At 40.3% G+C, this 14974-nt stretch overlaps 3 protein-coding genes across 4 annotated transcripts in view; 2 read left to right on the top strand and 1 right to left on the bottom strand.

The window, feature by feature from the left end:
- The window catches only part of LOC101738973 (uridine 5'-monophosphate synthase), a 48094-nt gene extending 38211 nt beyond the window's left edge, over positions 1 to 9883 (bottom strand). Inside the window, exon 1 of the mRNA XM_062674451.1 lies at positions 9831 to 9883. Coding sequence (XP_062530435.1) covers positions 9831 to 9852 — 22 coding nt within the window. The 5' untranslated portion in view covers positions 9853 to 9883. The remainder of the gene's footprint in view (positions 1 to 9830) is intronic.
- LOC101738439 (mitochondrial S-adenosylmethionine carrier protein) overlaps positions 1 to 14974 on the top strand; it is a 213747-nt gene that overhangs the window by 144293 nt on the left and 54480 nt on the right. The window lies entirely within an intron of this gene.
- Positions 1 to 14974, top strand: part of Tub3 (beta-tubulin) — a 36723-nt gene that overhangs the window by 11369 nt on the left and 10380 nt on the right. Inside the window, exon 1 of one of the 2 annotated variants that reach the window (XM_012690244.4) lies at positions 591 to 748. The gene's annotated coding sequence lies outside the window, so the exon portion shown is untranslated. 2 annotated transcript variants of the gene reach the window in all.

The following is a 14974-nucleotide window of genomic DNA, read 5'->3' as shown; positions in this document are numbered from 1 at the left end:
GTTTGAATGGGGTAAACTTAACTTAATTTCAATGAAAACATCGAATTGTTGATACTTATATCAAACTAGCGACCCGCCCTCGCTTCGCTTCGGAAACATTAAATTTTATTATTGACCCGCCATGTTGCGCGCGGTACGACAATAAGTGCGGGTGACGCCGCGGGGCGAAGCTAGTCTAAAAAAATTAGCCTAAGTTACTCCTAATATCATCAGCTACCTATTAGTGAGTCTCATCAAAATCGGTCCAGCCGTTCCAGAGATTAGCCGGAACAAACAGACAGACAGACAGACAAAAATTGTAAAAAATGATATTTTGGTTTATATTGGTACCGTATATATATTCATATGCATGTAGTAAAAAGTGGTTATTTCAATATTACAAACAGACACTCAAATTTTATTTATATGTATATAGATGTATAGATAAAACGGACCTTTAATAATTACAAAGATAATATTTGCTTAAACCAAAATTAAATACCCTATCACCCCTCGAAGCATCAATAGTAAATACGATAGTCAGTGGAAAAATTTCTGTGCCTCGAAAGAGCATTACAAATAAAAAAAAAAAACAAGCTACATAAATGTATCAATTGCGTACGGGTAGATATTGTTTGAAGCCAGTGTTTGCGTTATTACGCACGATTTCACAGTTTTCCTACAACATTGACTCGTTCCGAACCAGTAATCGGTTTACTTGTTGCAACGGCAGACGTGTGATTATATTTCCTATTCATCATCATATAATGTGAGTAAAATATTCAAGTTCACACTAACACTATCGGGTGTCGAATAAAAATGACGCAATTACAATTTTTTTTTATCGAGTTTGCTTCTGCAAGAAAGATTGTGGCACCAAATAGTAGTTCTTTGGAGAATCGAGAGCCATAGATTTAATAAACACCCACAATATACACTATTTAATTCTGAGACATCATACACAGGTACATATTGTGTTACATATCCACTGTCAACATATCTTATACTACCACAAAAACAACAACAGATGAGCTCTTACGACTTGTGGCTTGTAATTTAAAACTGACTACCTATATAACAAAAGGAGTGTCGCAATAATACGTTTTTAATAATATACACGTACTGCATTGCGTCATAAATACATTTCCAATAACGATTGCAACGAGGACTGCTGTTTTATAAAACAGTTTATGTATACATTTTGTAAAAAGACTTTCTTAGCGTTTCGCCATCTTGCGAAATGTTGCCATATATGAAACCGCTAAATGCTAATTTCGTTCGTTGAATAATCTGTGTCTTTTGTACTGTCAATTTAATATTATCAGTATTTTTTTTCATGGAATCTGTACATTTGTTTTTATTGGTAAGAATAACGTTCGTATAAAACTTGAAAACTTACTCCATGCGAGACGCCAACTAGGCACGTATAGCTGAAAACCATACATTATAATAATTCATGTATTAGTTTGCCACTTCGATAAAGCGGCACGACACGAGAACCCTCTCATCGTGGCCGCCGGTAACTACATTCCCGATCCTGCGGACAGAATGGAAAGCAGTCGACGTCGCCTAAAACACGTCATCTCGGATCCTCCCGATCCACTAACGGTGCTTCTAGGTACTTCAAGCACCGGTCACCGTTCTCGTCGAACCCGTCGCTTGCGACGAAGGGCTCGACGAGTAAATTAACTCTCAGACACAGCCCACTGAGTTTCTCGCCGGATCTTCTCAGTGGGTCGCGTTTCCGATCCGGTGGTAGATTCTGCGAAGCACGGCTCTTGCTAGGGTTCGTATTAGCAACATCGTCAGGTTTGAGCCCCGTGAGCTCACCTACTAAAGTTAGGGTTACGCTGACATAGCCTCTCAAGGCTATCAGTTAGTTTTGGTTTTGGTGGTGTCTGAGATTCCCTTCTTTGGATGCCGTTACAGACGTCGAAGATCCATACCCATAGATTTTACTAATCCGTGCTCGCATTTCGTTGCATCAATACTCAAGATTAAACCACTTAGTTGATCACCGGATCTTCTCAGCGGGTCGCGATTTCTATCCGGTGGTAGATTCTGCGAAGCACTACCCGTAATAGTAGGACTAGTGCTAACAAATTCTCTCAGGTTGAGCCCGTGAGCTGACCTACCCGCCCGGGTTTGTCTAGAATAGCCCCGTAGGCTACCAGCGAATAGGTAGATTAAAAAACAATAATTAGTTGTCTGTAAAGTCTGTTTACGGACGATAGTTTTACGTGATAACGTCAGTAGTAGAAACTATTCGAATTGCTAGCTCTGACGTCACGCGATAAGAGAGACTATGTGTTACAAGCCAACGCTTGGGCCGATCGTGCTTCTCTATCGTTTGTTCCGCACTCTCGCTTGCACGCTCAGGCTCAGGCGGAACGTGACACTTTTTCGTGCGTGCAGCCAGTGCTCAACCGATTTATGACGTTATCACGTCAAAAACTCAAGAAAGTAGAAAGTGACTTCTGAGCAGTAATATACCTACTAATATCATTTTAGACCGTCTGCAATAGTCATGCAGCGTAAGAAGATCCTACTTAAGATATACTTTGTTATGACAACCCTGATTCAATTTTGTAATATGAATAATTAGTCGCAATAACAGTACGTCATATTGGAGGATAATTAACCATTATAATATGTATTCTTACGTTTATATTTCTTGAAATGTCAACAACAATGAAAACCGTGAATATTCGTGTCATCATGGATAAAGTGGCTTGGTGTGGTTGCGAGAGATGCGACACTGGCCAGGTTTAAATCATAAGTGATATTATACAAATTAATCTGATTCCGAATCGTTTTAAACTTAGCAGATATCTGCATATGCTGTGTGGATCACGAATTTATGCACTATTATTCAATACAGTTCTTATCATAACCGTAAGTGCTCGCACGCCTACATCGACGCGTATACAGATTGGTCACTCGCACAACCAAGGGCGGCGCGCAGTCGCACTTTGCAACAACTATAGTACTATATAGGTTGGTAATAGGTTCTTAGACATTTGATGACTTCTTTATTTCGGGGTGTTGCAAGCGTTATGGTCACATTAATGCGTTTCGGTTTGAAAGATGAGGAGCTGGTCTTGTACTGGCTAAAACGGAGACGTTAGAACTGATGTCTCAAGATGGATGGCGGGATGTATGCTGTAGATGCCTATGGGCTCCGGTAACCACCAAGTGGGTCGTGACCTTCTTCCTAGCGTTTTCCCGGTCTAATGCCAGGGTCGGCTTCCTACTTAAAGTCCTCCATTTTGCCCTGGTCCTCGGCATCGTTCCGGGTGAGATTATTCTCCGTACCCGCCTTTACCACATCCAACCAGCCTTACTTAGCTCGTCCACCCATCTAAGCAATAAAAAGAAAGACAAATCTGTGTGCATTCTTTTTTGTGGTCGTTTTTTTGGTCTAACCACTAAGTTCGTTGAATCGTCGATTGTAATAATGTTCTAATTCGGTTTAATGTACGCTATAAGTGCTCTCAATGAACTTCCACCATGAAGGAACAACATTGTGTGACCAAAATCAAACACGAAGTCTTTAAATCGTCATTCCTGTAAACCTATTACCAATACTGGTGGTAGGACGTCTTGTGAGTCCGCACGGGTACCACCGCCCTGCCTATTTCAACCGTGAAGCAGTAATGCGTTTCCCTTTGAGGGTGAGGCAGCTGTGGTAACTATACTCAGATCTTAGAACTTATATCTCAAGGTGGGTGGCAGCATTTACGTTGTCTATGTCTATGGGCTCTGGTAACCACACAACACCAAGTGGGCTGTGAGGACTTCCAGCCAGGTATGCAATAAAAAATAATTGTTTAGAGTTTGTAGAGACATCGACCTCAAGCCTCAAGGTGAGTGTCATTAACGCTGTCATACGTACTAACACGGTTTGATAAACTTAACACCGAAGTCGTAAACGTGTCTGTCCGTTTGCCACGAAAAAAGCGGCAACTTCACAGTAAAAATTCGTGACTTTTTTTTTTGCCCTATAGGCAGACGAGCATACGGCCCACCTGATGGTGATTGGTTACCGTCGCTCATGGACGTCAGCAATGCCAGGGGCAGAGCCAAGCCGCTGCCTGCATTTACCAAGCGAGAAGTATCTTTGAAACTAAAAGAAAGTTTAAAAAAAAAAGCTAACAGCCACATTCAATCTTTCTTTATATTCGTAATCCATCAACCCATATTGTTTTCGAGCTGAGAACCTAAAAACATCTTATGAGAACGTTACAATGTTAGTCACAGAACGTTTCGGATTACCAGATTCTAAGAAATATTTGTTTTTTCATCCTTTAGTCACGCAATATCGCGTTAAAATCAACAAAAACAATGTTCTTTTGATAGTGTGCAACGTTTTTTTGGAAACCATTCCGACAAGTTCATGATTTGGAAGAATTATCCGTGACCTTGGCTATTAATAGCTAAGAAATTAACTATATATCTAGAGTTCTGTATGGATATGTGGCGGGTAGCCATCATACGACGCAAGATAATTGACAGATGCCTGAATCTCGCTTACGACATTTTCAAGATAAAGCGCATATATACAAGTTCCGAACAACAACATTCGGACCGTCGGTCTACCGAGCAAATATCACCCGCTCGGTGGAAGATCTTCCCTTTGTCGTATATCTCTCCCAAACTGGTGACCTGCGACGAGATGTGAACAACGCAACCTTCTGATTCATCTTCAGCGCATCAAGAACTCCGGCTACCATAATCCCCGCATTCTCGCAGATAAAAGCACGTCATTGACAGTCGTCCCACAGCAAGCCAGCATCGCAGCCTCAACAGGACCATCGCAGCCGACTCACCGCGCTTCCTGGTCCTACGGCACGCAACTTCACTGCCTCATCACGCCGCAACAGTTCATCGCAGCCCACGACCGGATCATCAACGCTTGGGGTCACACATCTCCGGCGTGGCAGCTCTGCACACATGGACTACTGGCGACACGCACGCAGCATTCAAGCTCAGTCTCGACTCACCGCAGACTTCGAGCAGCACTGGCGACACGCACGCAGCATTCAAGCTCAGCCTCGACTCACCGCAGGCTTCGAGCAGCACTGGCCCTTGCAAGCTAATCTCAGCACGGACAACGCTAATTAAAAATGACACGACCTTCAGTCTCGGAGGGGAGTGATGTGGCGGGTAGCCATCATACGACGCAAGATAATTGACAGATGCCTGAATCTCGCTTACGACATTTTCAAGATAAAGCGCATATATACAAGTTCCGAACAACAACATTCGGACCGTCGGTCTACCGAGCAATATCATCCGCTCGGTGGAAGATCTTTCCTTTCGTCGTTAAGACTACCAAAGATATAATACACGCACTGTATCATATATGTTGGCAACAACTGAGATAAAAGGAAGAGAAAAAAAACAGATCGCTTGAATCTTTTTTTTATTAATTCTAACCTATGCTGATAGCCTTGAGGTTATTTCAGCTTCTCCTTGACGCTTAGGTGAGCTTACGGGGCTCTAACAGGGAGCGTTGCTAATACTGGCCCTAGCAAGAGCAGTGCTTCGCAGAATCTACCACCGGATCGGAAACGCGACCCACTGAGAAGATCCGGTGAGAAACTCAGTGGGCTGTGTCTATGGGTTAGTTTACTAGTCGAGCCCTTCGTCGCAAGCGACGGATTCGACGAGGACGGTGACCGGGGCTTGAATCAAAAATAATCTTGAAAGTAAGTAAAAAAAGCTGGTGCTGCTAATAAGGCTATATATACGATCGATCGGACAACCACGTATTGTTAATCCAAGGCTTTTATTTGTCCTTAAACAGCGCGACGTTTATATTAAAATCGAATGAACGCCGACCACTTCATCGATAACAATAACAACTTCAAATACAACAGAGTTAGTTTCTCTATTAATACAACCAAGAAAACGGCTAAACTCTAAAAACACTGCCGAAACAGCCCACTAAGTTTCTCGTCGGATCTTCTCAGTGGGTCGCGTTTCCGATTCGCTAGTAGATACGGTCGGTAGGCAGCGGCTTGGCTCTGCCCCTGGCATTGCTGAAGTCCATGGGCTACAGTAACCACTCGCCATCAGGTGGGCCGTATGCCCGTCTGCCTACAAAGGCAATAAAAAAAAAAAAGATACAGCGAAGCACTGCTCTTGCTAGGGCTAGTGTTAGCAAACTCTCAGGTTGAGCCCGTGAGCCCTCCTATCCGTCCGGGGGTAGCTGGAATAGCCTCTTAGGCCAGCGAATAGGTGGGAAACTGCCAAATGACAATGAACACCGAAATGATTCAATCAACAAGATTAAACACCAAATTACTAGTTCAATTACCGGCTGCGACGACTCAGAGCGCATTCCGGAGAATTAGCGGAATTATTCAATTACATTACTTGTATCATGACCACTACACCAACAACTTTTAAGATAATGTGTTTAATAATTTAAGTTAGGCACACCGAAAGAAAACGATTAAAGCATGTTCTTGTGTTTTAATATGAACTAATAAATCGATTTACCTAATAATTCTATCTAATAATAACGTGGACCCTATCGTCAAGCCACATGTTAATTAATATTATTAATGTCTCAAAAAAGTCACTCATAAAACTATAAACACAGTCGAATAACGTAAAACAAAATTAAAATCTGTTCATAAATATGTGATAACCCATAAATTGTAAATGCCAACACTTCCGTTGCGACTAAGTTACGTGCCACCTTTAGGATATTAACTATATTCATGCCGCCACTGACCTTGAGACGTGCCTTTATTAAGTAAGTTAAGTACCCCATTTATTTGAAAAGATAATAATATTCATTCTCAATACAAACTTACATATTATTGATTGATTTTAGGTACCACAAGCACCGGTCACCGTCCTCGTCGAACCCGTCGCTTGCGACGAAGGGCTCGACGAGTGAATTAACCCACAGACAGACAGCCCACTGAGTTTCTTGCCGGATCTTCTCAGTGTGTCGCGTTTGAGATCCAGTGGTAGATTCTGCGAAGCACTGCTCTTGCTAGGGCCAGTGTTAGCAACACTCCCGGTTTGAGCCCCGTGAGCTCACCTACACGTCAAGGAGAATCTGAAATAGCCTCTCAAGGATATCAGCATAGGTAGGAAAAAAAAAATAAAAAAAAATTGATTGAGTACAATTTTATAGCACATTCAATGTATGGTGCATACGTATAAGTAGCTTCAACTAATATATTCACAAACAGTTTACTAATGTCAAACATGACACTAATTGTATGAAATATATTAAATTAGCTGACCCGGCAGACTTCGTAGTGCCTCAATCGATAAATAAAAGACACATCAAGGGGACACATCAAAGGAAAAACAAAATTGTTTGTTTTTATATAATTCCGAGCTTTTTTTATATTTTCTCAGCTCTTAAACCTTCCCTGAACTTCCACGAATAATTCAAGATCAAAATTAGCCAAATCGGTCCAGCCGCTCTCGAGTTTTAGCGAGACTAACGAACAGCAATTCATTTTATATATATAGAGATAGATAATTCAACATTAAATTATAGAATGCGAATTGTCGTGGTCTATAATTTGTACACAGCTTCAAGAACAGACAGACTTAAATAGACAAGTACCTAATGACGAAATTAAAGGTTATTAAATCGAAATTCATAAATTAATTCAAGAATATCATGGCCTCATTTTTAATGTCAATACTCTCAACTGCTTCGCTAGTGTTTACAGGATTTATCTTAGTCAAACGCGAGGACACGAATCTCGTGATGCTAAAATAGCATTTCACTATAGTAAGTCATTAGTACAGTCTTTTATTTTGCGAAATATTTCACTTCAACGCAGTCTTAAGTTCAATGACCGCTTTGTGAGTTGATTGTTTCTGAAGGTATGGGTTTACGTAAAAAAATATTTTAGTTTTTTTTTTTTTTATTGCTGAAATTTGTGGACGAGCTCACAGCCCACCTGTTCTTAAGTGGTTACTAAAGCCCATAGACATCCACAACGTAAATGCGCCACCCACCTTGAGATATGAGTTCTAAGGTCTCAAGTAAGTTACAACGGCTGCCCCACCCTTCAAACCGAAACGCATTATTGCTTCACGGTAGAAATAGGCAGGGTGGTGGTACCCACCCGCGCGGACTCACTCACAAGAGGTCCTACCACCAGTAATAATTTAATTAGTACGAAGCGATATGATCTAACATAAAAATCTGTGAGAACATTGTGCTTAGTGCGAGTTTTTAACGTTCTCGATAGCGTAAAAGTTAACTCAAATTTGTATGGAGTTTGAACAGAGCCCCTAGCGGCAAACGAAGGCAAGCGTTCAACTCCATACAAATTTGTGTTAACTTTTACGCTATCGAGAACGTTACAAAACTCGCACTAAGCACACAGAGCCTGTTAAGCACGTTATCAAGCTTACTGTCCAAGGACAGTTGAACATTTGTCTAATCCAAAAGCTCGCGTGTACATGATGAAATTATGCGTAAACACGTCAATTGGAATCACAACGCTACGTGATGAACAACGATTCCGGAAGATTAAAAATCTGTAATATCGATTTTTTCCCCTCCCCAATCATTGCTAGCCTAAGGGCTATTCCAACGCGGACCCGAGTATCGATATCCTCTTCAACGTGCCGTGTAAAATGACTTCCATCCTCATCAGGTCATGAAAATTGGACATACACACGATCCCTCTCCGCGTAACGTTAAATATTAGTTGGTTCAACATGGCCGTCATTCGTCTGAGAATGTGAACAATGTACCTTTTTTGTCCGATTTTCCTGTTCGTGATGGCGTTCTAATTATTAAATCTAATTGTTTTTTTTACGTCTGTCTGCTTGTGTTGTTTTTTATCGTCCAGGATAGAATTTCCTGTTTATATTGTTCGTTCTTGATTGGATTGACGAAAAAAATTGTTTATTTTATTTTATTGCACAACATCATTGCCTGTAATTCTGTTTGTCATTATCATTTAATTAATTAATCTTATTCAAACTAGCTTCATTTCTAAACGATTATTTTGACAGGTGGCAACGTCAAAAATAAAATGGCGCCCTCTTCCTTTTTTTTTTAAGGTAAACAAGTAATGTTTACATAGTGCCTCGTTACAATATGCCTGTTAACGTAAGCTCTGTTTATTGTTTTTTACATGTTCCAAAAAGTTTGTGATGACGAATACACAACATTTATGGTGTTGTTATAAATAATGGAACGAGTAACTTCACGAACAAGCCGCCGTTTTAAGCTAATTGTTGCCAAGATATGAATTGTGGATACTTTTAGGGAAATACAAAGTAATTATGAATTTATAATCTTTACAGTAAGTGACATTGTCTTTTCTAAGCGTTTATTGTTTAATGAAGCCGAATAAAGAAAATTAAAATCTCTTTCGAAATAAGTTAAATAGAAAACGCATTATTTTTGTATAATGACGATTCTAAACCAACACCAGCATTGCGAGAAAGGGACATAGTGCTCTCTCATAACCCAATTGACAACTTTATAATCATATTACTCAACTGTTATTCCTTAAGCTTACTTTACTGTGGCTGACGAGCTTAAAAGCGACCGTCAACTATATATACCACTAGACTATCAACAGCTTTATCTTATAAACACACTTTACGTTGCATAGATACAATCTATGTCCAATTCTTCTCTAAGTCGTATGCACTCTTGGCAGAGTGGTCGTGGTCATTACTTCCGGTGATGGTACGCTTCACCACCAGACGTCACCATTCCTCGCGTACCGCGGCCCTTCTTGTGCACTTCTGTGTACAGTTAGGTATACTAAAAAAATAAGATATCGTAATGTGTAAACCATTGCCGTACAATAAAGGATCATGCTACTGAGTTCTGAGCTCACGACCACTTCGATAAAGCGGCATGACACGAGAACCCTCTCATCGTGGCCGCCGGAAACTATATTCCCGATCCTGCGGACAGAATAGAAAGCAATCGACGTCGCCCCAAACACGTCATTTCGGATCCTCCCGATCCACTAGCGGTGCTTTTAGGTACCTCAAGCACTGGTCATCCTTCTCGTCGAACCCGTCGCTTGCGACGAAGGGCTTGACGAGTAAATTAACCCTCAGACACAGCCCACTGAGTTTCTCGCCGGATCTTCTCAGTGGGTCGCGTTTCCGATCCGGTGGTAGATTCTGCGAAGCGCGGCTCTTGCTAGGGTTCGTGTTAGCAACGTTATCAGGTTTGAGCCCCGTGAGCTCACCTACTAGTTAAGGTTCCGCTGAAATAGCCTCTCAAGGCTCTGAGCTAGGAAGGAAAAATAAAAAGAGCCCACGAGCATCACCTTCCTTAAGACAGATCCCCGTCAGCAGTCGCATCTCTTCACAGTACCACCCGCGCGGACTCAACGCGCCGCCATTAACCACGTAAAACTATTTTCATCGCGTTGTTTTAATAAATCGCTTTGAAACTTTAATCGTTATTCATCCGCCTCCATGTTACAACTCCTTCATCAAAGAGAACGCAGTACTTAAACTCCCGAGTTACGTTCGTTTTATGGCAACACTGAAAATGTTTATCGATGGGTTTATTGACTGTTCTTAACGTTCATAAAGTGCGCTTATAAAGGCACGCGGCTAAGTCGCAAGTAGTTAGGGCCGTATTTGGGCTGTAAAGTATGAAATTTTGTTTGAAAATTTTAAGTTCACATCATAACAGTAATTGGCATGTCTAATATCATGGCCGATATCTATACTAAAATATATAGATCTACAGTGGTTTTTACGGATGTTCCGCTATAATTACTGAATCATGCATCCGATTGACTTGAAACTTGGTATCCATCCATCCAAAAAAATATAATAACGTTAGATTGGATTATGCTGTGCACTGTCAATTTCCACGAGCTATGATTGCTTGAATTACTGGATCTACTTTTTTGAATCTAAATAGATAATTACTACATTTTTATATCTAACTAGCTGACCCGGCAGACTTCGTAGTGCCTTAATCGATAAATAAAAGACCTAAACTTTTGTATTAAATAAACTTAAAACAAACAAAAGGAATCAGTCCGACGGGGGGGGGGCATCATCAAAGGAAAAACAAAATTGTTATTTTTATTTCATTCCGAGCATTTTCATATTTATGTACCTTTCAAACCTTCTCTGGACTTCCACAAATAATTCAAGACCAAAATTAGCCAAATCAGTCCAGTCGTTCTCGAGTTTTCGCGAGACTAATGAACAGCAATTAATTTTTATATAAAGAGATAAGATAACGATCAACATTTGATGTCCATTACCTCCAACAAGCGATTAACTTCGCTGTGCCTGACTGTGACGTCATTTGCTCGACGGCATCGTGGATAAAATTAAATTGAAAATCTAACTCAGAAGCAATGTCAGTCATTTCCTCTTTAAAACGAAATAAAGTAACATTAAAAGAAAACAAACTCAGCGGGGAGATTAAATCTTAAATAAACTCACTGTCTCGGGTTTCACGGTGTAAATTTAGTTTCATAAATATGGCAACACTCCCGCCGACTGGCCAAAAATAAAATGCATCGGGATGTCAACGTCCAGCCGGCAATGCAACAAGAAAATTAAAAAAAAAAACTACTTCTATTTTAGAATCGCTGTGGAGAGGGCGCTTGTCAGATTAACATAACACTTACTTATTCGAATATTTAGTTGGGAGTTTGTAAACGGACTGATATAAAATAAGGACGCAATAAATATAATGTCATTAACAGTCAATATTGAATTCAATATACTTTTACCGTTTTAAAACTTTTCTATAGAGCAACATATTTAGTAATAGTATAGTTAGCGCAATGTTCTCCGGTCATCGTTCTCGTCGAACCCGTCGCTTGCGACGAAGGGCTCGGCGAGTAAATTAACCCACAGGCACAGCCCACTGAGTTTCTCGCTGGATCTTAAAATCTTCTTAAAAAAACGGTAGGGAATACAAAAAACTAATTGTCAAAAACGTACCATGCTACAAAACCCGAGGTTGGCAAAAAAAATAATAATAAAAAAAAAACAATATACGAAAATTCTACTTTATAAAAATAAATAATATATACAAACGTTTAAACAAACTGCCTTTTGCTGTAGTTTATGTGAAACTTTTGTCTACGACAAAATGATGAATTACTCTAGATCGTGCTTAGATTTTCGTGACCAGAAAACTTTCTCTCACAATCAATTTTTTTCCATTAAAACTTTCTCTTAATAACAAAAGCGCTCTGAAAAGTTTCATGAATCACGTAATAATTGCTTTTTTTTTCTTGTATCTAAATCATAACGACTGTGATTCACTGCGACTGATGTTAATATTAAAATGCACTCAGTTTTTGAGACAGGCTCGCTGGGCTAGCATATATCAATAGTATAGAAGGTATGTAAAAATAATAGGCAAAAATTGTAGGCAGCGGCCTGGCTCTGCCCCTGGCATTGCTGAGGTCCATGGACGACGGTAACCACTCACCATCAGGTGGGCCGTATGCTCGTCTGCCTACAAGGGCAATGAAAAATAAATTAAAAAAAAAAAACGAAAAATGAAAGACTATTTAGGTTAAGGGAAATTTTTGCAACATTACAGGGGAACTATTTGAATTTTAAAATTTGGAAAATATATCATAACAAAAAACTTCTTCAGCTATTTGAATGGAGTACACTTAATTGTTCGTTCAATTAAAAACATCGAACTGTTCATGCTAATGCTAAATAAAACGCACCTTTAATTACAAAGATAAATGTCGCGTATTAACCGAAATTACGCTTAGAACAAATCGCCTTTCACCTCTCGATATGTGCAGCTTAAAAACTAAAATACTAATTATTAAATCTCATCAATCATCTTTATTTTGATCATATTGATACTAATCAAAATGAAATTATTGTATTATAATCGGAGCTTGAGATGTGCGTACAAATTTAAAATGTAGTCGTTCTTCTTGAAGCCCATAAAGATGACGTTCAAAGATTTTGTTGTATTTTTTATTTATTGCTTAGATGATGCGACGAGCTCACAGTCCACCTGGTGTTAAGTGATTACTGGAGCCCATCTACAACGTAAATGCGCCACCCATCTTGAGATATAAGTTCTAAGGTCTCAGTATAGTTACAACGGCTACCCCACCCTTCGAACCGAAACGCATTACTGCTTCACGGCGGAAATAGGCAGGGTGGTGGTACCTACCCGTGCGGACTCCCAAGAGGTCCTACCACCAGTGACTGTATTTAAACAGACATGTACAAATCAACCTAATAAAGGCGTTTTAAAGACAAACTTTCAAGTCCACAACATGAGCCATGTGTTTAAAATAAAAAAAAAAAATCAATGATGATTTTTACGCATTAATATTATAAGCCTGCATTAAAATAAGTTTCTCTTGTAAAAAGCTTATCGATTCATCTTCGTTCGCCTGACTTTGGCCCGACGCTCAGTAACGGTAACACGGTGTTAATACACCGTTACTATCTTTATTTACGTAAATAAAAACTGTGGGTATTGTACAGTCTTTGACTGATAAAGTACATAGCTGACTTTATTTTTTCCTTATCTATTCGTTAGTAGCCTACGGGGCTGTTTCAGCTACGCCTGGATGGGTAGGTGAGCTCACGGGCTCAGCCTGAGAGAATATCCTAACATTAGTCCTAGCAAGAGCAGTGCTTCGTAGAATCTACCACCGGATCGCAAACGCGATCCACTGAGAAGATCCGGCGAGGAAGTCAGTGGGCTGTGTCTGTGGGTTAATTTACTCACCGAGCCCTTCGTCGCCAGCGACGGGTTCGACCAGAACGGTAACCAGTGTTTAAGGTACCTAAAAGCACCGTTAGTGGATCGGCAGGATCCGAAATGACGTTTTGGGTGACGTCGACCGTATTCGACCAAAGTAGCTGATGTATAGATGAGATGATAGATTTGTAGAAGAAGTCTTCGTTTAAAGATATATGTGATTTTCGTGGAGAGACTACCTATGTGAAAATTTCTTAAGCAAAAACTTATTTAGCACCGTTATGATTTGAAGCTCTATGAAACGTAAAAGCGACACTAGAAAGAGACAAACGTATACCTGTATCCTGCAAGAGAATGAGATTTCTTATGGAAGTTCCTTTTTTTTTTTGCCTACCTAAGCTGATAGCCTTGAGAGGCTATGTCAGCGTAACCCTAACTTTAGTAGGTGAGCTCACGGGGCTCAAACCTGACGATGTTGCTAACACGAACCCTAGCAAGAGCCATGCTTCGCAGAATCTACCACCGGATCGGAAACGCGACCCACTGAGAAGATCCGGCGAGAAACTCAGTGGGCTGTGTCTGAGAGTTAATTTACTCGTCGAGCCCTTCGACGCAAGCGTCGGGTTCGACGAGAACGGTGACCGGTGCTTGAAGTACCTAAAAGCACCGTTAGTGGATCGGGAGGATCCGAGATGACGTGTATGAAGTTCCACAAAAGCGTTTCTTTGCACGAATGTTTTTATTTTTTGTTCATTTTATTGTACCACGCTTTTGTAACTTCAAAAAATGTTTCCTTAAGAATAGGTCACTGACTTCCTTAAGACTTACGGTATGCGTCGTCACAAATGTAATAAAAAACAATACGATTCCTTGTCTAAACTATTCAATAACGTTCATTAGAACGATTCTTGATGTTTTCGGCTTTAAGATATAAGTACCTAAAGTTGCCTATATTTTCCTCAACCCACTATCCTCAACCTATATCTGATGTCCCATTACAGTAAGTGGGAACGTGCCAATCTTAGGAGTTACTATAAGCGTAGGAAACAATCCTGAAGACAAATAAATCTTTTCTACTTAGTGGCTCCTTACACGAAATAAGAAAGCATCTTGTAAAAGTGAGCAAATTAGGCACGCTGTATAGAAAAACTTTGTCTATAAAACTCTTCATGAGTCATAGTATTCATTTACCTACCTGTACCTGATCGATAACTGGCCGGCGCCGCGTCCGGCGGGTAATTAGGGAAGCCCTATTCGTATAGAGTGGGGAGACCCAGGGTGGATGGCGCCCCCCGTGTG

The sequence above is a fragment of the Bombyx mori genome, chromosome 20 (assembly GCF_030269925.1).
Source record: "Bombyx mori chromosome 20, ASM3026992v2".
In the NCBI taxonomy this organism is placed as follows: Eukaryota; Metazoa; Arthropoda; class Insecta; order Lepidoptera; family Bombycidae; genus Bombyx; species Bombyx mori.
The sequence above is the reverse complement of the archived record's forward strand: the minus strand, read 5'-3'. Positions and strand labels throughout refer to the sequence as shown.